At 47.8% G+C, this 22,907-nt stretch overlaps 1 protein-coding gene across 1 annotated transcript in view; it reads right to left on the reverse strand.

Annotated features, from left to right (window-relative positions):
* Nucleotides 1-6,047: 6,047 nt before the first annotated feature.
* Nucleotides 6,048-22,907, reverse strand: part of EPHB2 (EPH receptor B2) — a 47,934-nt gene continuing 31,074 nt past the window's right edge. The window contains exons 5-16 of the mRNA XM_088136680.1: nucleotides 21,355-21,479; nucleotides 17,746-17,908; nucleotides 17,005-17,113; nucleotides 15,531-15,637; nucleotides 14,914-15,036; nucleotides 13,889-14,136; nucleotides 12,480-12,687; nucleotides 12,073-12,077; nucleotides 11,653-11,802; nucleotides 10,781-10,974; nucleotides 9,848-10,003; nucleotides 6,048-9,437 (exon numbers count right to left, since the gene is read on the reverse strand). Of these exons, the coding sequence (XP_087992806.1) occupies nucleotides 9,329-9,437; nucleotides 9,848-10,003; nucleotides 10,781-10,974; nucleotides 11,653-11,802; nucleotides 12,073-12,077; nucleotides 12,480-12,687; nucleotides 13,889-14,136; nucleotides 14,914-15,036; nucleotides 15,531-15,637; nucleotides 17,005-17,113; nucleotides 17,746-17,908; nucleotides 21,355-21,479 (1,697 nt within the window). The 3' untranslated portion in view covers nucleotides 6,048-9,328. The remainder of the gene's footprint in view (nucleotides 9,438-9,847; nucleotides 10,004-10,780; nucleotides 10,975-11,652; nucleotides 11,803-12,072; nucleotides 12,078-12,479; nucleotides 12,688-13,888; nucleotides 14,137-14,913; nucleotides 15,037-15,530; nucleotides 15,638-17,004; nucleotides 17,114-17,745; nucleotides 17,909-21,354; nucleotides 21,480-22,907) is intronic.

A 22,907-nucleotide genomic window follows, 5' to 3' on the forward strand; every position in this document is an offset into this window, starting at 1 on the left:
CTAAGAAACGGTGATTGAGTAAACATGATCGTGCAAAAGAGAGGTTAATTTTGTTTTACGGAAAGAAATCTTTGCGCAGTGACCGTATCTACTCCAAGCAATATAAATGCAGAAGCCAGCATGGGTATCCCCAAATGACAGCTTCGTGATGTCATTGCACCAACGATGCAACGTGTACTTGGACCACATTGCACGATGCACGGGTGCAAGTGTGGTCAGTTGTGAATATGGGCCTGCCGCATTTGCTTATGACCAGTTCAACAACTTCAAAATCACATCAACTATGTAGTATGACACAGAAGGTGGAAGATTGTCATCCAGTCGCATAAGGACAATTTTAGGCACAGAGTGTGAAACAAACCATGAATTATTGACATCAAGTATGTGGATTAAGCAGAGTACAGCATGAGAAATGCCGGGCTGGAAGAATCACAAGCCGGAATTAAGATTGCGGGGAGAATCATCAACAACCTCAGATATGCAGATGATACCACCCTACTGGCAGAAAGTGAAGAAGAACTAAAGAGCCTCTTGATGAGGGTGAAAGAGGAGAGTGCAAAAGGTGGCTTGAAACTCAACATTAAAAAAACCAAGATCATGGCATCTGGACCAATCAATCCCCGGCAAATAGAAGGGGTAGAAAAGGAAGCAGTCACAGACTTCATTTATTTGGGCTCCAAGATCACCGCAGACGGAGACTGCAGCCATGAAATTAAAAGACGCTTGCTCCTTGGGAGGAAAGCTATGGCAAACCTAGATAGCATATTAAAAAGCAGAGACGTCACCTTGCCAACAAAGATCCTCATAGTCAAAGCTATGGTTTTTCCAGTAGTAATGTATGGCTGTGAGAGCTGGACCATAAGGAAGGCTGAGCACCGAAGAATTGATGGCTTTGAACTGTGGTGCTGGAGAAGACTCTTAGGAGTCTTGGACTCCTGGACTGCTAGGAGGTCAAACCAGTCAGTCTTAAAGGAAATCAACCCTGACTGCTCATTGGAAGGATTGATACTGAAGCTCAAGCTCAGATACTTTGGTCACCTGATGCGAAGGGAGGACTCTTTGGAAAAGACCCTGATGCTGGGAAAGATTGAAGGCAAAAGGAGAAGAGGACGGCAGAGGATGAGATGGTTAGATAGCATCACCGAAGCAATGAGCATGAAACTGAGCAAACTCAGGGAGGCAGTGAAGGACAGGAAGGCCTGGCGCGATGTGGTTCATGGGGTCACGAAGAGTTGGACACGACTTAACGACTGAACAACAACAACATGTGGGTTAAACTTAGAAAGTTTAAAAGGGTAGGCATTGCAGGAAAATCTGATCAGAATGTAGAGTCAGGATATACGATCGCTGTAAGGAACACCTTTCTCTAAGGTGAATGGGAACTTAAGGAGTTATGGAAAAAGATAAGAGATGTGGTGGAAACCAGGGTAGTCAAAAGCATGCTCCAAATTTCAAAGAGAAAAAGTAACTTTCAGAAACAAGCTGTTCATTAGAGAATGATGGAGGATGAAAATTTCGGGCCGTGAGCCCATGAGATGGCTGAACCCAGCGCATTCAACGTCCAGCAAGAAATAGCTGCGAAGGCCGTCCCAGTCACGAAGATCAACAACAGAAAATACTGAGGCAAGGAACAGTTTTAAGAGCAGAGAAATAACAAGAAATTGTCCAGCTGCAATTGGGCTATGAAAGAACCATAGAAGAGATCCAATACTGGCAAATATACTGAGATATTACAGTATGCTACAAGCAGGACTGTAGAACCTTTTCAGAGAGAATTCGTTCAGAAACGGACTCTGTCCGATGTAAAATAGAAAAGCAGGAGTCTGTCAAATGCAAAAACAATAGGCACAGGGAAATACCCATAAAACTGCAGGGGAAAAGGCAGTTAAAGCGCTAATGGCTGTACGGCAGCATGGAAGGGACTGTGGTGGTCTTGAAGCTGCAAAGGCACATGGTGTAGAGGCCTATGCTGAAAGGAGGTGCAAGAAAAAAGGCAATTTATCACACCATTACACTGATTCCTTACATGGGGAGAGAAATGCCAAGAGGACAAGCAAGTTTCAGAAAAAACAGAGGGATAAGAGAGAGGAATGTAAGATGGATCACAGCAAAATAATTTAAGAACATTTAATAATAATGAACTTCATTGCGGTCATTAACCAGCACATTTAAGGCCATTCATCTTGGCTTGATGGCAAGATCTATGGAGATTTGCAGGGAGGGCCAATGATGTCATGAGTGTCATGATGACATCACACGAATTACGCCAATGATGGGCATGATGGCATCATCGTGGTTTCTCCTCCTCTAGTTCTAGACTCTATTGAGGCTAACGGATGTGGTAGAACATCTGATTGTTCTTCTGAGAAAGCTTAAAAAATAATCAAGAAGCTGCTGGTAGACCTGGGTTTGGAGAAACAGAGCATTTCAGAACAGAGCTGGGAGTGAGAAGATGAAGCATGTTGTTCCTCCATGTGTACAACTTGTACAGTGACTATAGCACTGTTTCTCAACCTTGGCCACTTTAAGATGTGTGGACTTCAACTCCCAGAACTCCCCAGCCAACATGGCTGGCTGAGGAATTCTGGGAGTTGAAGTCCACGCATCTTAAAGTGGTCAAGGTCGAGAAACACTGGACTATAGGAATGGCACAATTGAAAGAGATGAGAGCTAGAATTAAAACTGGAGCTCCAAACACTAACCATTTTGAGAACTACAGACAACATCTCTTTGTTATTCCAAAGGAAAGAAGAATTAGAAGAGCTCATTACAAGCCAGAATGAAAAATGAAATATCTGTTAAATATTAAGAAGACAAAAGTAATGTCTCCTCCATCCTTCGTGAACTCACATTTGGCAGTGAAAAAGTTTTGTTTCTTTGGAAGCAAGAGTAAATAACAATGTACGTTGTGCTAGGGAAGAAAGTCATGATAAACCTAGATAATGATCGTGAAAGTTTTTCAGTGTTTTTCAACGTGGGAATGCATGGCTGACAAAAAGAAGAGAAATGCCTTTGAATTATGGACCTGAAGAATCCATGGGTTTGTAGGCCTACCACAAAGCACGGGAAGAAGCAATTATTTGGCCTTGGATCAAATAAAAACTGTCTGTTCCCTTGAGATGATCATCAAGGCAGCAGAAACTCATGGCAGGTGATGGCCTAGGGGAAAAAATGGCTATGCTTGACAAGCTGAGGGAAGAGAAGACAATTTGGAAAGACAGGAACAATATCACTGGAATGTCCTTAGAATGGATCGCCACAGAGGGTAGGTCAAGGTGGTGGGTCTGTCTCCATATTGTCTCCAGTGTTTGTGCCTCCTTTGAGGGTATGGATAGCTGATCAATTCAATTTTGATAAATCTGAATGTACAAATTGAGTCACTTTGAAGATCAGCTGTTTCGTTGGGTTGATTGAACAAAGGAAAATGTCAGTTCAGCCCATGAAATTGTCAAAGTCCTGTTCAATCATTTCAACGTGAGCTTTGCAGCACCTCAACTACTCTTGTATTTCTTTCCTTCTGCTCTAGGCCACATCAGGAGCTTGGATGGGTGAGACTAAGGCCACCTCTTCTCTTGTTGCTTAATACAACCTAAGACCACCACTTCACTGCGCTCCACAACCTCTTGAGATAGATTTTGAACTCCAGATCTCAGAGCAGACACACCCAGTCTCATTTTGGGACTTTTCTTGTTTCTTCCCATCCCCTTCTGTTCTCAAGGTCACCACTAGTGGACCAGTTTCCCAGAAAACTTTGTGGTGGTGTCACTCTCATGGGCCCTTTGGGCATCACATCCCCCAGCTGAATCCAGTGGGGGGCAGAAATGTGCCATTTATAGATATTTCTGGCTTTAGCATTGAGCGTGGTTTCTCCTTCCATTCAACATGGGAACCATGCCTAGGAGATCAAAGGTGCCGAAAGTCAACAGAAAACAAGGAAGGACCGGTCCAAACTTTCACACTTCACATTTATTTTGGAAAAAAAAGTCTTCTTAAAAATACTCCTACAAAGATATCGGAGTAGCGGGTTCTGCTTTTCCTTTATAAATACATCTGGTTTCATTTCTTCCTTCTCCCCTTCCCATCAGCACCCAAAGATGTCTGATGGAGTCAGAAGGCCCTGGTTGGAATGGAAGACACGCCCTTGGGTGACAAGGGCTGGCAAACCACATATTATTCACATTTTTTTTTCTTTTGTAAAAATACAAATACTGTCAAGGGTAAAGAACAAACATTGCATGTGAGGCCACGGCTCGTGGCCAGCCAGAGACAAAGCAGTCTCCCTGAGATGGGGACCTGCCAATGAATTGAGTCACATTTTCATGAAGATTCAAATCATTCAAAGCCATAGCAAAGAAGCAGGCTGACATAGGACGGTCAATGAATGTTCAATGTTCTGGACTCTCCAATTCCATGCCCCCAAAAGAAATTACAGACAAGAGAAGAAAAATCTTAATTTGTTTGATTTTAAATAAATACTTGCTACTGTTTGCAGACACTCCCCCTCCATACATCTCTCTATTCCAGGTTCACGTCCAGACAACTGAGATTATAGACAGTGTTTCCCGCATTGCTCAGATGGACACTTCTTGTCAATCCCCTGCGTTTCTTCCAACTCTGAAACAGAATCAGCTCTTTTGCTCATCCTTAAAGGCCGTTTCCTGTCTTGGATAGAAGTTGAATTCTAACAGCAAAAGCTATTTATTGGATTTGGGATGGGGCTTTAGCGACAATGCTGGGCTCCCTTCCCCCTTACATGAATTCCTCAAGGGCTCACACACACCTCAGTGAAAGAAAATCCATCGAACAAGCAGAGATTCCTGGATTACGATGATGTCCTCTAAAGCAGTACTTCTCAACCTTAACAACTTTAAGATGGGTGGATTTCAGCTCCCAGAATTTTGGGAGTTGAAGTCCATGGGAGCCAGCTGGGGAATTCTGGAGTTGAGGTCCATGGAAGCCGGCTGGGGAATTCTGGGCGAACTCCCAGAAAAAGTCCACATTTCTTAAAGTTGCCAAGGTTGAGAAACACAGCTTACATTTAGTGATTCTATAGGAGACCAAAAAAACAAACAAACAACCCCCCCCCCAAAACCCAAAACTGAGATTCCGACCAAGTAGCCTAATACAAACCTAGCATGAACCCGGGGCAAACACCCCCCTTCGCTCAAGGTCTATCATGAATGTTCCCATCAAGACTACTTTTGAGGTGCACATCATTTGTGGCTTCAGTTCATGGTCAACATCATTCCCCCTTGGAAAGCTGTCCATTGCAGCACATTCTCCAGATGTTGCTGGCCTACAGCTCCCACTATTGCTATTAACCATGTTAACTGATGGGAGGCGGGGGAACAAGGTTCTAGCACCCCAACACTTCAGTCCAACCCACACGAGCAAACCGGTCTGCCAAGCAGCCTGGTGGAGTCCCCTCTTGCTTGCTCCAAAATCAATAGATTCATTTTCCTGGAGAACATTTAAAGTCTTCCGACTTCTCTAAGACAGATCAGGAAGTCCATTAAGATTGTCTCCCTGTCCCCCAGCCTGATTTTCAGCCCCTTCTTTCCCAAACATCCATCATTTTGTTCAGGGGGCCACACCATATCTCAGCTTTAAGGGCCAGCCCAGACCCTTTCCTGCATTTTGGCATGGTAGATGTGGGTCTTGCTAGCCTACCACCAGCCCCTCTGCCTTGCATTCGCCCCACTGCCATTCACAAACTGCCAGTGAATACTCTGGAGTAGCATTACTTTGGTGGCCCAACCAGGGTTTGTCAATAAGGCTCTTGTAGGACAGGGTGGTAGGTTTGTCGCAGGAGAACATCTTAGCCAAAAAACGTTCCTTCTAATTCCGCGAATGCCATGCTGAAAATCTCTCTGGCATTTTTCCACCATTCCCCTTCCGTTGCACGAAGAGTTTGTTTCTGAGGATCCCTTAAAGCAGTGTTTCTCAACCTCAGGAACTTTAAGATGTGAGGACTTCAACTCCCAGAATTCCCCAGGGGCTGGGGAATTCTGGGAGTCGAAGTCCACACATCTTAAAGTTCCTGAGGTTGAGAAACACTGCCTTGAAGGGACAGCTGGAGAGACTGAATGTAAAATTTTCAGGGAACACTTTCACTTCATGGGAGGGCAATCAAAGAGACTGCGCTTTGTAATAGAACACAGACCCTTTAACTTTAATTTTAACACAGCTTCCTCTGCTATTTCAATGATCAATGCAGCTGAGAAACACCCCCAAAGGAATTTGGAAGAATTCTCAACCCCCATCCCCTGAATAAGGTAGGAAAAAAAAAACATTGCAGGTTCAGTTACTTTGCTATTGAGAGGAAGGAAACCTTTGGGAACAATTGCAAGGTGCAATTCAGCCCAGCCTCTCCTACTGTCCAAAATCACAGTGAAAAGCTTGGTCTGGTCTTGTGAGCCCTCGGTTTTCTGCTTTGTTCTCCAAGGGGGGGGGGCTTGGCATGGGGAACCCGGGACCCCTCCCTGCCCAAGCAGGCCCTCCCGACCGGATCGCAGTCCCTGCAAGCCTGGCATTTTATTGCTCTGTCCAGTGGAACGGGGCAACCCCACTGGAGGGTGGGGGGCATGGGCTTGGTAAAGCAGATGACGCAAGGTGCGAAGGCCAACAGGAGATCACTGGCCCGCTGAGATGCTACAGGTAAGATCAGGTGAGCTGAAATGCTTGAAAAAGCACTCTGCTGGCCATCTTACAGATGGAAAGGCATAAAAGGGGCAAAGAAAGGGTGGGGAGGGGGGATATTCCACTATTTCAGCAAAGCCACCAGAAATAGTTTGGCACTGCAAGCCGAGCGCCCTCCTTCTCAAGAGGAGGAAAACACGCAGGTTTCGAGCAGCATACTCATGCAAAACCGTCAACGGAGGAGTTTTGATTTGGGGGCACTTTGTTTTCTCATGCACATCTGAAATGTTCCATGTGTGTGTGTCTGTGTCTGCCTTCCTTCCCGTTCGGAGCAGCGCGACAGAAGAGCCACAGGGCCTCCATCTAAGAAGCAAAAAGGGTTCCCTCGCTCCTTCATGAAACACACCCAAGAAAAATCCTCCTTTTTGCCTGAAATGAAAGCTCTGGTCCTGCCGTCGTGGGGAACTATAACATCAGTTGGGTCTTGCGCAGAGCCAAACCATTGTGGCTTGTTCTCAGTTTGAAAATCAATGTGGGAAGAGGCGGTGTCGAAGCCGCTTCACAGGGACAAAAGACGGTGGCTCGGTTTGCACAACACACTTTGCTCGATGGAACGTGCTTGCAGGCTGCAATGTGCTTCAACTAATGGGCTGGGTTCACAGGCTGAGCCGTGCGCACAGACCAAAAGCCCTTACCAGGTTTAAAACTTTCCGAAGATCATGTGCTGTTCCTGATGCAGCCTTTACATCTTTAACTAGCCTACAGATGTTGTGTGAACACCGCCAGATTGTTTTTCGGGCATGTCTCCCACCTCCCCGTTCAGACACTGGGCACTTTTACCTTTGGGTTCAGACATATTGCAGGAAGCTATAACATCAGTTGGGTCTTGCGCAGAGCCAAACCATTGTGGCTTGTTCACAAGAGGTGGCAGCTTAGCACGAAGGCTGAATCCAGCACTGGGGCTGCTCTTGCTAACTGTGGTTAAAGCAAACCATGGTTTAGCAGAGTGTGGAAAATAGGGTGGTGGGGAGCAGCAGTGAAATAATGGGTGGGTATCCTTGTTTCTGGCTTGGCATGTGGTGCAAATGTGGCCCCCGGGGCTGATAAATCACAGCTTGGGGTTCTACAAACTTCAGCCACTGTGGTTGATTCCATCAAGAATTCTTCAGCAAACCCTGGTTTGAGTTGTTTGAACCAGCCAAGGACGTGGCAATGTCTGAACAGCTGCACGCTTTTGTTCTGCTTTCTACCATGCCAAGGCCAGAACCTGGTCAAAGGGGACAGAGTTGGCAGTGATCTGACACCCCACCCCCGGAAACTTCCTTGGAAAATATGAGGACTGCGTGTGACAAACGTCTCAACCAGCTGGGGATCTGTCTTGTGCCAGCCTGTCCTAAGGAGCTTCTACAATCTTGCATTTTCATTGCTATTCCTTGATTTTCCTTGCAAGTTCCCCAGATCTGAAGGAAGGCTGAGACTGGTGAGAATCCCAGATTCCTCTTTTCAACACCTGCTCCTTACACTGAGCTGGCCTTCTCCGTTCGTGGCTCCCTGGCAGCATTTCCCCCCCCCCCTTTCTGCACATGCAGGAGCGAGCAATTCAGCAAACATCTGCTCCTAAGATCCTGTGCGAGTGCGGGAGAGGGCAGACAATGGTTTCCTTAAGATAAATATCTGGCAGGCCCACCAACTGCAAATGGAAAGGAATAGGACCTCAGACAGACACACGCACGCACGCTTGGGAGCATCCTGGCCAAAGGACCAGGGAGGGGGTCAATGTGTGCACCCCTTGGAAGTGCTCACATGGAGGGGTGGGTCCACTAGAAACAGAAAGGAGGTCATTGTTGCGTTTGGAGGGGCCCGAAAACAATGCAAAGCAGCACTTCCTCGGGACCCGTTGCAAATGAAGGGGAAAAAAGAGGGCGGCCACAACAGAAATGCACGTCAAGTCTACAGCACGCTACGGGGGGGAGGCCTGGTGAACATCTCAAGTGTGTAAGAGCTGCCGCTGGGGGTGGTGTGGGGGGAACAGCTCAGGGCAGCGCCAGACTCAACACAATCCCAACACAACCCAACACAACCGGGTCCTGAACCATAGGAAGCCTCTCTGCGAGGCCAAAACCGCTTTGTCCCCAGGAGAAAGGCTGGAGAGGAGAGAAATTTAAAAAATCACTTCTTCTGGTTTCTGTTCTTCAAAGGGAAGAGGGTTTAAAAAGACCCGTCCGTTTTCGAAGTCTCTCGCTATCGAGAAAAGCCTCCTGTCCCTTGCTGTTCTTCCGTCCAGCCCAAAGAGCTGCTGGGGGGAACCACGTCCGGCAAACAGGAAGGAGATGGACCTTCCGCAGCCCCGTTCCAGATGTTCGGGGCCCTTCTTCGAAAAGCGATGCTGAAACGGCTCTTCCGAAGGATGGGCGGGGTGGGGGGGCCGAGAAGAGAGAGTGCAACCCCTTCCCCGCCCTTAGCCCTTGAGGAGAAGGCCCACGTCGATGACGTCGAGTTTGGAAGCGTCCTTCTAAATAAGAATCCCTGGGTTGCTCTGGTCTGCTCAGAGTCTGCAGCCGCTCGGCGTTCCTGTCTCCGCGGCGGCCACCCCGTGTGGGGACCCCACGGCCCGCGGGAAACCTGGACGCACACTAGGACAACGAGGGAGCGGGGCCTCAAGCTCGTGGCCGTGCGCGAGCACCACGTCTCAAACTTCCACGGACTGGATCTGGCTCATCTGCGTGCGCATCATCTGGATGCTGTTCAAGATCTTCTTCTGGTGGCCGGCTAGTGTCACGCCGACTCGCAGGATGTCTCTGGGGCCGGGAAGAAGAGCAGGGAGAGGACGATTAGCAGGAGGGAAGCATCAGTTCATTGTCCGCTGTTTTATTTTATTTTATTTTATTTTGTTCACATAAAACAGGCAGCGCTCCAATTGCACCATCGTGCCACCGTCTTGACTTTTCTGACCCCCCCCATGGTCACCCCTGCCAACCTTAACCCCCATCCATGAATCAGCCCCCATCTCAATACCATTCAGGGGTGCTGATACCATTCCAGGCACCAGGCCAGAGCCAGTTGCTGTAAACATCGGAGGTGCCCGCAGGGGAGGGTCAAGCAAGTCAAGATGGCGGCTGGAACGGTGCAACCCAAGCCCCGCCCCTTTTAAGGTGGGACGTGTCGCTTTGCAAATCCCCGCGAACCCGGGGCCAAGACCTGCTCTTACTCCATTGTCATCTGGGAAACCAAGTCGAAGCTGACGAAGCCGTTGCTGACGAAACTCTCCTTGTACTGGCCCATCTTGATTGCTTCGAGCCATTCGTCGACCGTGTTGAAGCTGGAATAATCCGGGATCGTGCGGTCCAACAAGGGGAGGTTAATCCTGCAAGACAACCACAGCAAACTCTGGTCCCAACCTGGCACATTTCTAAACTGCGCAAAACTGAGAACCCTTCCAAAAACGGCCTCCCCCAGATTCTGGCTTGGTTCTTCTTTTAAACCAGGTCACCACATAGCAAATTTTCCACTCTTCCATTTGTTACTGTAGAATTTTATTAGACATGCTTCGACTCCTCCAATTCCCAATTTTTCCTCTATTTTATGTCCTCAAGGGAGATGGTTTGTCTTTGGAAACTTTGGGACAATGAGGCATGGTTGCAACACGACAATTTTGTGCTGAGTGCAACAATAATGCACGTCTGTGCATTAACAAAACGCTGTAAGAAAACAATTTAATTCTCTTGCATAGTTGGAAGTACTAGATACACACACATACATATCGACGATTTCCAGATAACTTTTCTGCAGTGTTTTACCATTAAACAGAACAGAGAAATAAAAAATGCAGTGGATTGAACTGGAAAAGCTGTGGACGCTCCAGTTTGGGAAAAACTTTCAGAACCATGAGGAAGGTGGGCTTTTGTGGCACAACAGAAACAGAAGGTGTGTGTGTGTGTGTGTGTGTGTGTGTTTGGGAGAGGGAACTTTATTCCACATTTTCCCAACCTTGGTGTCCCTCTTCCACACAGACATTTCTAACCCCTTGATAGATCCCTAGGTTGCACATCCAGCCATCCCACCTGAAGGAATTCTTCCAACCGATGAAGAAGACGCAAAGTCTTCTTCAACGTCAAAGTCAAACTTTGCTCTGTTTCCTTACCCTGAGGAAAGGGGTGCGATGGCTTTCAGGCTGTTGGGGTTTCGGATCATCTTGTCTAAGGTGTTGACAATCTGTCCAGATTTGGGCCGGTGGTTGCGATCCTTCTGCCAGCAGTCCAACATGAGCTGATGAAGAGCGCTGGGACAATCCATGGGTGGTGGCAGTCGATAGTCTTGCTCAATGGCATTAATTACCTGGAAATGAAGGACTCGTGGGTGGGCAATAGCTTGACACCAGTGGGGGCCTCTTGAACACTGAGCGAATTTTATGCTCCCTGCTCCCAACTTATTGTTATTTTGGTACTACTTCCCAAAAAAGATGATCTGCGCCCATCCACCGCTTCACTTTCTAAGAAGGCTTTTTGCAAGTTTGGAGAGAGAAGGATCTGAGAACTGGAATTGCTCAAAATATAATCTTCAGCATTAGGAAGACCCAAAATTTGTCCTCCTGCCTTTGAGGCCCATCAACCCTTCCAGACTACTGCAATCATATTGTTTGAAGATCAGGGAAGTTGTCTAAATGAGAGGGTAGCAGGTTGAAAATGGTGCTTTAGATGACAGATCAAATCAAATCAACTTTATTAGGGTCACAGAGCAGCATAGTTTAGATGATGAAGATTTTGAGTTAGGAGGAATGATTTGGATTAAAGCCTCCTTTCCCTCACCTCTCTTCAGAAGTAGAAGCAGCATCTGAAACATTGGAAGAGGTCCCACAAGATTTCCTTCTCATTTTTTTCCCTAAGCAACCAATGATTTCTGAAAATCCCCCATTTTCTGCTCTCTAGGTCTACAGATGATGCCAGTCCTATCACCCGAAGCTCTATCCGTCTACAACACCCAGTGTTCCCCAGATGTTCCAAAGCTGTGACTTACGTCCTGGTTGGTCATATCCCAATAAGGCCTCTCCCCATAGGATGTCACCTCCCACATGACGATGCCATAGCTCCACACATCACTGGCCGAAGTAAACTTTCGATACTGGATGGCTTCAGGTGCGGTCCAACGGATTGGGATCTTCCCACCCTGTGAAGGTGAGAAGAATCAGGTCAGAAGAGGATATTCAGTGGGTGGGTGGGGTAGATCCACTACTCCTCTTTTGAGGGAGGGGACAATTATTGGTTCTCTTTGTCACACAGCAAGAAAGAAAAGTTTCTGGGGAAGACTGACCCACGCAGAGCACCCTGACACTTCCTTGGTTAGTTCTTTTAGAACTATGTTTTTCAGCCTTGACAACTTTAAGATGTGTGGACTTCTACTCCCAGAATTCCCCAGCCAGCCTCTTTCAAGACCCACTGATGCTCTTGGTCTTGGAGAACTGAGGGGGGAGTTATGGGTTGATCACAAAATAGCCACAATTCAGTGACAAGGCACTTGTCCTGTGGGCAAGGCCTTGGTATCTTCAGGGAAGAAGATCCTTCACCCATGAGGGGAGATCAGCATACCATAACCTGGTCCCTTTCAGTCATTTTGGACTACAATTCCCAGACTTCCCAATTGTCATTCAGGAATCTAGAGAGGGCCAGATCAGGGTTGGCTGACATGAACTAGAAGTGGCCAGTCGACAACCTGAGGACCATATATCAGCTCCTCAGGAGAAAGAGAAGAGGTAGAAGGTGACCTGTCCCCCGGTTTGTCTCAGTCCACTTTCAAATTCTTGGCCAACCACATCTACCCCTCCTTCTGGCATCTTACTAGAGCACTGGTATAGGTGGGGTCCGAGGTATCATCTTCCAGGAAGCGGGAGAGGCCGAAGTCCGAAACCTTGCAGACCAGATTGCTGTTGACCAGGATGTTGCGTGCCGCCAAGTCACGGTGGACGTAGTTCATGTCAGCTAGGTATTTCATGCCGGCGGCGATGCCCCTCAGCATCCCCACCAACTGGATCACAGTAAATTGCCCATCATTTTGCTGAAGAGAAGAACATGAGGACAGGAAAGTTGGGTGACATCCAGGGCAGGAGATGTGAGGTGTGAGCTGGCCACTGTGGTTCAAGGATCTCCTAGCCAGCGGACCTGATTTCCCTAGCCTCAAAAACTGAACTTCAGCTGTAGAAGAAGTCTCCCTCAATCTTGCCTGTGGACCTTCTGGATGCATCTGACTGGCCTTTATGTGACAAAGACCTTGGTCAGATCCAAAGGAGTCCAACTCCTGTTCACGCAATCTACTCAACGTAGTCAACCGCTAACCCATTCAAATCTCCTAAAATCCCAGAATCAAGTCAACCAGGACATAAGCCATGACGGGGAGAACGTTCTCAGCTGTTCCTCTACTCCAGTTCTTTTCTTAGAAGATGAGGTAGACCACCAGAGGTAGTTCACTGGCTTTTAGTGTCCCTAAACCATGGCTGGTGAGCCTGGTTTATTTCACCTTGTGCAAGGCTGGGTCTCTTGTGGGCCTCTTCATATAATTGACTGGAGCAAGTGACCCCTTTCTGACAGTCTCACAACACGTTTAACCAGGCCAGTGCAGGTCTAATGGCTGCATTCACACAGAATCCCACATTTGCTGACGGCTAACTTTGGCTAGGTTTTTCATAGAATTATGGAGTTAGAAAAGTCCCGTGAGGCCATCAAGACCAACCCCCTGCTTAATGCAAGAATCTGTTAAAGCAGGGTTCCTCAACCTTGGCAACTTTAAGACGGGTGGACTTCAACCTCCAGAATTCCTCAACCAGCCTTGCTGGCTGGGAATTCTGGGAGTTGAAGTCCACCCATCTTAAAGTTGCCAAGGTTGAGGAACCCTGTGTTAAAGTACCCCAGGCAGATGCCTTCACGCCCCTCCTTGAACAGATCCAGCAAAGGGGATCCTCGCAAACTCAGGACATTTTTCTTATTTTTTCATCTTCCATTGTTGTCCAAGGGATCCCACCATCCAGAAAACCCAGGTTTAGAATGTTGTGTGAACGACTCCATTAAGCAAAATGATTGCCTTGACATCTTTTGAGGGGAGAGGGGGCTAGAGATAGGAATGTTTTCTTTGCTGGTGCAAATGGGTATCGAGAGGGGGCTGGAAATGGGTGTTCCCTGCCCCCTTTTGCTTAAGGGCAGGACGTGACCTGCAAGGACGCCCATGCGAGGGAGAAGCCGCTGCACCCCGTTGGGGGCCTTACCCGGAGGAAGGAGTCCAACGAACCATTCTCCATGAATTCGGTGACTATCATGACCGGGGGGCTCTTGGTCACCACCCCTTCCAGGTGGATCACATTGGGGTGGTCAAACTGACCCATGATGCTGGCTTCGCTCAGGAAATCTCGCCGCTGCTTCTCAGTGTACCCTGATTTCAGGGTCTTGATGGCCACGAAACTCTCCCTTTTGCCTGCCAACTTCAGGTGCCCGCTGCACACCTCGCCAAACTCTCCTGGGGGGGGGGGAATCAAGGGTAGAAAAACACGTTTGGCCCCGTGGAACCTCGACTTTCTACATTTCTGTCCCCAAAGATAATTGGACACGGCTTTGTCCTGTCCCTGCCTCTGTTCGATGAACTGTTTCATTCAAGCGAAGATGAGGAGGTGCCCCGTTCATCGTCCCCCCAATGGGGTCCCTTGCAACGTGGGGCCCTCAGTCTCTGCAGATTCATTTCTGTGTCTGTAGAGTCTTAATCCACCCCACAACTGAGATTACAAATTGACCACGAGCAACCATCGTGCCCATAAAACACACCCGACTAGAGTGGGGGAGATGTGAGATTAAGATGAGCTAAAAGCCGCTCTATTCTGGCGTGAGATAAATGAAGTCACCCTCAAGCTGAGCTCCTGGAAACTTCATGAGTAAGGAAGAAGTTTTCCAGGAATATTTCTTTTCAGATTTCCCATAAAAATAAAGAAAAATTACCAGGTCTGACGCTGCAGTCCTGCAATATTGGGGCTCCATTGAGGGTGGGGAGTCAAAAGAGTCGAGATGGTGTCAGTGACTATACCATTGCAGGCGCCATCTTGACTGTTTTGACCCCTTTGGCAGGCAGCCCATAAGAGCTGCCACCTCCCGACCCACATTTCTACCTCAAATGCCTCCAATTCGTACAGGTCATTCCAGTGGGGAAAAAACGGTGGTTGAATGGATTTTCTTGAACCGTTTCAAAAGTCAGCAGCGCAACAGGTAAATTCCCAGCAGCCAGGGTTCCTGATGCTGGCCTTACCTGCCCCGATCACCTGCTCAATTTTGACGCACGAGATGTCGATCTCCTTCGCGAACTCCCGGACGGCCTCATTGGGATCTTCATAGGTGAACGGGTCGATGTAGATCTTCATGCCAGGAGTAACTGCACGGAGGAGAAAAAGCAGATTTCTGTCATTTGCTCATCCCGTTACTCCGTGAGCTTGGGTCAGGGCACCCCAAGTTTATTGGGGGAGAGCTGTTTTGTTCCCCCTCCTGCAACAACCCTGTGAGGTAGGCCAGGCCAAGATTTCGTGATGAGCCAACATCAACCCAGCTTAACCAAGCCCCCTGACCACACTGCCGGGCCTTCACACTTTCTCACACAATTGTAAGAAATGCAACCACTAGATTGTGGTTTCCTGTCACACTCACAACCAAGTAAGCCCTCCCAGTCCTGGCTGGGCCTAATTCTAAGAGAGACCCCCACCCCGCATCAAAAAGGAGGGTGCAAATGATTAAGCACCATCGCTGTGAGTCTACAGTAGTGGCGTTTGCCTCTTGGCGTGCGGGTTATCGCTCTGACGTCAGCCCGGTGGGCAGCGAACGCCGCTCTTCCCACCTGCCCCCGCAGGCCCAGCTCTGCCCCTTCATACATACTGTGGCCACTGGTGTAATGCTGGAGCTTGTCGGTGTACTGAGAATCGGTGCGCTCAAATCCACGTCTTCTGGAAGGAGAGCATCGGGCTGAACGGTAGGCAGATGGACTAGCAGAGCAGGGGGGACAAGGCTGGGCTTCAGCAATCAGCCCAGAGGCAGCGTGTCCTCCCCGTCCCCCCCCCAGCCCCCCAGCCCTTCCTTCTCTGGCGAGGCTGAGCTTGCCCTGCAGGAAAGCCACGTGGAATGGTGCAACTGCAGGCTGAAGGCACGCCGGGTACGCGCAGTGCGCGGTTCGCGCATGGCCTTCTCAGCCACTCCCAACCCACGGGTAAAACCTCTCCCGCACCCCTCCTTCCCACTTCTGAATTCCAGAGGCTCCCTGGCTTCACATCCCTATTTCATCACGAGGGGAAAGGTTGGGGGGGGGTCAGCAGGGCATGGCCAAAAAAGTCAAGGTGGCAGTTGCCATAGTGTAATGGAAGTGCTGCCTGATTTTTACACACACACACACACACACACATCAATTTTATGAAAAGTTTTGCAAAGAACAAAAACTAACACAAACTAATAGAGAGGAGAAGGAAGGAAGGAAGGAAGGAAGGAAGGAAGGAAGGAAGGAAGGAAGGAAGGAAGGAAGGAAGGAAGGAAGGAAGGAAGGAAGGAGAAAGAGGGGAAGGGAGGGAGGAAGAGAGGGAGAGGGAGAGAGGAAGGAAGGAAGGAAGGAAGGAAGGAAGGAAGGAAGGAAGGAAGGAAGGAAGGAAGGAGAAAGAGGGGAAGGGAGGGAGGAAGAGAGGGAGAGGGAGAGAGGAAGGAAGGAAGGAAGGAAGGAAGGAAGGAAGGAAGGAAGGAAATGTCAAAAGAAAGAATAAAAAGAAATAGAAAATTCCAATTTGAAGTGCTGCCCAATTTTTATTCTTTCTATCTATCTATCTATCTATCTATCTGTCTATCTATCTATCTATCTATCCATCCATCCATCCATCCATCCATCCATCCATCCATCCATCCATCCATATTCCTTCCTTCCTTCCTTCCTTCCTTCCTTCCTTCCTTCCTTCCTTCCTTCCTTCCTTCCTTCCTTCCTTCCTTCCTTCCTTCCTTCCATCCATCTCTATTTCCAATTTAGACATTGCCCAACTCCAATTGGCTCTGGACGGTTCACATAAAAATGTAGCTGGTGCTTCAATCACAGCAGGATAGCCCCCATCTTGACTTTTTTGACCACGCCCTGCAGACAGCCCTGACTGGGAGCTCCTCCCGGGGGGGGCTTGCAAATCAAAACATGGGGGCAGCCAGGGAAGCTGCAGAGAGGGGAAAAGGCCACCGACGGCAGGCAACCCAGGAAGGGCGGGACATTCTAACGCTGTCTGGAGCAAGAGGCAGAAAAACAGAAGCCTCCTTGGAACATTCTGCTGCGACCTGCTTTCTCCAGACCTCCCTCCTGGAGGACCCCTTGCTCCAGATCTCAGCCTACCTGTTGCACACGAGGATGATGACCACGAGGGCGATGAGGAAGACCAGCCCTGCCGCCGAAGAGCCGATGATCAGAGGCAGCTTCTCCTGGATGCTGGTCTGGTATTCAGCTGCAACGGCAACACGGAAGAGGGAGAGGAACGGTCAGCCAAGCCCGGTCTGCCTGCACGCTTGGCACAGAGAGGCGGGCAAGGCCTGGCGTTTCTGCCAGGCTGTCGTAGGATCGTAGAATGGAAAGGTTGGAAGGGGCCTGAGAGGTCATCCTATCTAACTCCATCCTCAGGGCAGAAATCCACTCGTGCGGTGTTTGGGATGGACGGCCATCAGCCTTGGTTTAAATACATCCAGCCAGAGGAGCGTGGAACGTTTCCTCCTCTTAGGAAAAGGGTCCCACTGAAATCTACTTCTTGTAATTTCAAGGAATCGTGGAACGGAAGCAGGAAAGGGACATTGGAGATCATGCAGACCAGTGTTTCTCAACCTTGGCAAGCTGAAGATGTGTGGACTTCAACTCCCAGAATTCCCCAGCCAGCAGGGCTGGCTGGGGAATTCTGGGAGTTGAAGTCCACACATCTTCAGCTTGCCATGGTTGAGAAACACTGATCTAGTCCCACCACTGCAGCCGCCCAACAGACAGCCATGCAGAGCCCTGACATAAACCTGACTTGATTTGCCAGTGGCTCCCTAGCCCAGCCAAGCCTCCGTGCCCCTCGGCCCAAGGGGGTGACCCCCTGCCTCTCACCTTCCGTCATGGTCTGGAAGTACATCTTCCCACTGTAGCGCCCGTAGCCGGCCACCGTGCGGGCTCGCACCTGAAAGACGTAAATGGTCCCGGCCTTGAGGTTTGGGACGGTCACGGTGTTGGTGGGGCTTTTGACCGCCGTGGAGTTGAACTCACTCAGATCCTGCTGAGGACAAAGACTAGCATGGTTATTCAGGGCAGGGGGAGCAGAGGGGCATGGGGAGAAAGCCAGGGGCTGGGTTTGCATAGCTTGAGACGCGACGGTAGGGCAGCCCTGGGTAGAATCATCACTGGGAGTTGGGGGGCCTGTGAGGCCATCCAGTCCACCCCCCGCTCAGTGCAAGAATAGAAAGAAAAATATTCACATATTGGAAGAATCCTAGTGTCTTTTCTTAAGGGTCTGTCTGTCTGTGTGTCTGTCTATCTCTATCTATCTATCAATCATCTATCTATCTATCTATCTATCTATCTATCTATCTATCAATCAAGCATCCATCCATCCTCCATCCATCCATCCATCCATCCATCCATCCATCCATCCATCTGGCTCCCTCAATCTCTGTTTGCAGGATCAGTTTCTGTCAGCCTTCCTAGACAGACCAGGCAGGAAACATGACCAGATGAGCGAATTCTACTTTATTGTAAAGCTATATTAACAGAATCTTGCAAGTCTGAAAGTGCAAATCTTCCCCAGTCCCCTTTACAGCCCGAGAAACTAGGGAGGATCCCTTCTGAGCCTCTTTCTTCACCTGTTATGCAGCTGTGGGCTGGGCTCCCTCTTATCTGACTGTTCCTTAGCTGGCATCTTTTCACCCCGTCTCCCAAGGTCTTTCCCACCTACCATCCCATCTTCTAACCCCCATTCATCCTCACTGGCTTTCTTTGAACCTGTTCCCATTTCCCTGACTCTTTCTTCGAGGGTGGGCCCATGTCAGGTTCAGCCCAAAGAACTCCACGAGACAGTGCAAATATAGTTCTGTTGCGTTTCTTAGCTTCCACCTCAAGACAGAATCTCTCCAGACTGAACCTAAGTTCCCAAGCCAGCGAGCCACAACACCGTGAATTCCTTAGGGTGGTGCCAGTCTCATCTTCTTAAACCTCCCATGCTCCTGTTGGGGGCTAAGGAAACGCTTATCTCCCTGAGCGTGGCCTTCATAACACCATTCCATCACAGCCCAGGACATAAAATGGGGTCTGACCAATACATAAGAGAACCGCGTCTGCCTTTTTTGCAGCAACTTCACGCTGTTGGCTCAACATGTGAAATCAATTATTACCCCGAAGTCTTTTTCACAGTAATCTACACCTGGCATCCCCTGTACTATACTGTACTTGGAAATTATTTGGGTTTCCTTTAATGAAGACATTTGTGTTTCATTTGTGTTTCAGTGTATTGCAAGGACCTAGATATTACCTTGGCGCATTGCACAGATGAGACCACCACAGAATAAATAGTATGGTTTAATCGTACGAGCCTGTTATTGGAATGTAGTAATTATAGAGGGTGGGAAATCCAAAGTCCCAGGAATGGAACATTCCTGAGAACTCTAGAATGTCGTTTTCCTCCTCTGGACCTCTCCTGTTTCCTCTAAACATCACACTACTTCCACTTTGGAGAATTAACTTCCAGAAAACCAGCAGAATTTTCAGACTGGTGAGACCTGAAAGGCAGAACATTTCATACCAGAAGTCTCTAGAACAGTTTTTCAAACTGTGGTCCGTGAGAAATTGATAGGGTTTTGTGGGATGCTAGGGGGGAAAAAACCCTTAAATTAGTGTTTCTCAACCTTGACAACTTTAAGATGCGTGGATTTCAACTCCCAGAATTCCACGCATCTTAAAGTTGCCAAGGTTGAAAAAAACTGACTTTAATATCCAAGGGCATCTGTTGCAATTGTTCAAAGGAACACCAATCTCATCTCAATCATTGAACATTGATTTGTTTGATTAAAACATTAAACTCCCAATAAATGACATTCTTTAATTCTGTGCATTGGAAACGTTGATTTTGCATTTGCCGTAAACAGTTCACTTTTTATACCTAAAATAAGCGACGCTTTAGGACATTAATTGGGGCACCCGTTTTTGCAAAACTCAAGTAACTACAATATCCCCATTGGCATAAATACATTACCGTGAATCAAAGCTTCCTTTTACTCCCAATTTTCTATCACTAGACCTTTGATCAGGGATTTCAAGATGGTTTTTAAGCAGGCCCCACAGCCTGAAAAAAGTTTGAAAACCCTCTCTCCGTTCCCTAAGGTTAGATTTTCTTTTCCTGAAATTGTGGCATTCTGTCAAACCCAGGTTTAGGGTTTAGCACCCTGCAGAATTTTGTTCTCTGCCTAAAAGGCACAATAACACCTTGTGACCGATTCAACCCGTTTCCCGCTATTTAGGAGTATTTAGGACCTGAAAATATGGGTTTTGCCAATGCCGGAGATCGGCGCAGAGGTCTTGCCCGCTTTCCATCACGGACTCTTTGCAGCTGGGCCACAACCCTCCCGATCCTGCACCAGATGTTTGCAAAACGACGGGCTTGCTAAGAGAGGAAGCAGAGCCCGTGTGTATGTCTTGGGGGGAGATGGGCAGGGGACAAATTTAAATAAATAAATAAATAAATAAATAAATAAATAAATAAATACATTGGAGCATTTGCAAACGTGGGGGGAAAGCAGAAATGCGCCGCAGAAGAGAAAACGATTGTCTCTTTGCCGAAGCAGAGCAGGAGAGAAGCAGGCTCCGATTTCTGCAATGTAGAGGGACGGATTATGCAGCCTCAGCTTCCCCAAACCCCCTCCCTGCATTTTCTCCTCCTGGCAATTGAAAATAGGTCACTGAGCGAATGTTCAGCTTTTCTAATCTCAGATGGAGAGGGTGTTGGCGGCTTCTTTGAAGCACAGTTTTAATTAGCCTTTTTTAAAAAATACATCCTCCCCTTCACCCACATCCACGTTTTATTTGCTCGCTGCAAGGGAGAAGTCTTCCTCACCCCCCTGACAAATATATTCTTGCTTTAATCCATCACAAAAAGGGGCCGTGATGGTGCCGTTGACGCCCCGCCCCTTTTACATGTGTAAAAAGGGGCGGGGCATCGATGGCACTGTCGTGGCCACCATCTTGACTTTTTTGACCCCTCTGCGGGTGCCCCTGATAATAAAAGCCTCCTCTGTGGTTGAATGAGAAAGGATGCTGTTTTGAGCCTCCCCAAAGCCAGCCGTTCTCTTACTGTGTTCATTGTTTCTGGACCACGTCAATTTCACACATGGTTACTCCCTCCCTCCCCTCTCCCCACCAGATGACATGGTTAGTTTATGGTTCGATGTATTGTGCAAGCCCAGAAAATGGATTAATTCAGTAACCATGTTCAACACGCCGCAGGAGGGGACACGGAGGGGTGGGCAGGGCCTTACAGTCCCTGTGCGATCAACTCAAGAGAGAAGTTATGCGCGTATGGTTAAGCAGCCCAGCCATTCCTGGAAGAGATCACCACCTATCAGTGATGGTGGGAACCATGGGAAAAGGAGTAAGGTAGGACTTCCTTGCGTGGGACACAATTCAGATATGGACCATCTTCAACTCCTGGGCCCCCAACCTCCTCCTTGATACCTTCTCATAGTACTGCAGCTCGTAGTCCAGGATGACCCCGTTGGGCTGGTCCGGTTGAGACCACGAGAGGGTGATGCTGTCCACTGTCCGGCTCACTTGATGCATGATGGACACTGCTGAAGGAGCTGCAGGAGAAAGAGGAGAAGATAACCTAAGCATCATCTTTCAATTGCGGGAGGAAGACCTTTGGTGGAAGCTCTCGAGATGCTGCCATGGACTTCTTGGTGATCTTCTAATCGATGCTTATTAAAAAAAAATCCAGGTACTTAACATGGCCATGGTGCCTTCACCTCAAATATTTACAGGCACACAAACGACACCACCCAACAAGGCAGACTGAGGCTGGGATGTGAAGGCCACAGAACTGGTATCAGCATTGCTCCCCACTGTAGGGTAGAGTGTTGGGACTCCTGATGGATCAAATTCGGTGTCTAGAACTACAGGATCCTTAATGGGTTGGTCTGATCTCCTCCTTGAAATCTCTCTCTCTCTCTCCCATCCATCCATCCATCCATCCATCCATCCATCCATCCATCCATCCATCCAGATCTCTCTCTCATCTATTCAGATAGATAGATCATAGATAAATATGATAGACAATCAAATTCATCTATCTATCTATCTATCTATCTATCTATCTATCTATCTATCTATCTATCTATCTATCTATCTATCTGAATTTATTAGCTGCCCAACTCCAACAGAAAACTAGTTTTCTTGCTTTTATGCATCTGACAAGGATTAGGGAAATCCATTCAAAATGCAATCATGGCTAATCTCCCCACGTCTACAGTTCTGATCAGCCCCAAATGACAGAGCTGATGGATCGGGGTGAAGAGGGATTCGCCCCCCAATATTTGGAAAGATCTAGCTTCAGGAAGGGGATTTCAAGCCACCATTCCAAAGAGCTCGGAGAGAAAAACGAAACAACAGCCCCACTAATCATGTGCCATTTTTCCTAATCTCTCAGGAGACCAGAGTGGGGTCCTCTAGCAACTCAAGGCCAACAAATTGTAATTATAAAACTAACCATTTTCCAAAAAGCGTCATTGTACACACAGAGATATCTAAGTGCCATACGTTTAGGAAGTATTTTGTTTTTGGGATAATGGTTATCTTGTCAATGCTGGAGTGGACAAACAAGTTTGAAAGGAAATCCAGTTGTGGGATATTCACACAACACACTAATGCAGGGCAGTGAAAGTTCTCATGGATGCATTTGCCCAGAATTCAAAGCTTTTAATCCTGGTTTATTAGCTTTAATAAACAATGTGAATAGTTTATGGTTCCTTGAACTGTGACAATGATGTCTAGAACAACTTGGTATTTAAAAAGGAAATCTGACCCAGAATTTGATTTTAATTGGAACCCACTCTTGGACTGCAATCTTATATTTCGAATTGTACCATACCCAAAATTTGAATTTTAGAGTTCATATCTTCATCTGATGTATAATTTGCTGTACAGATTTAATGTATTGTTTACTATCTTTTCTTTTTTGCAACCTGAACTGAGTTAACCCAGCTCTTTTAGTGTAAAATTCAACAGACCCA

Source organism: Python bivittatus, unplaced genomic scaffold, assembly GCF_059951505.1.
Source record: "Python bivittatus isolate LINGU-HERP-01145 unplaced genomic scaffold, Pbiv_v1 ctg000090_np1212, whole genome shotgun sequence".
Lineage (NCBI taxonomy): Eukaryota > Metazoa > Chordata > Lepidosauria > Squamata > Pythonidae > Python > Python bivittatus.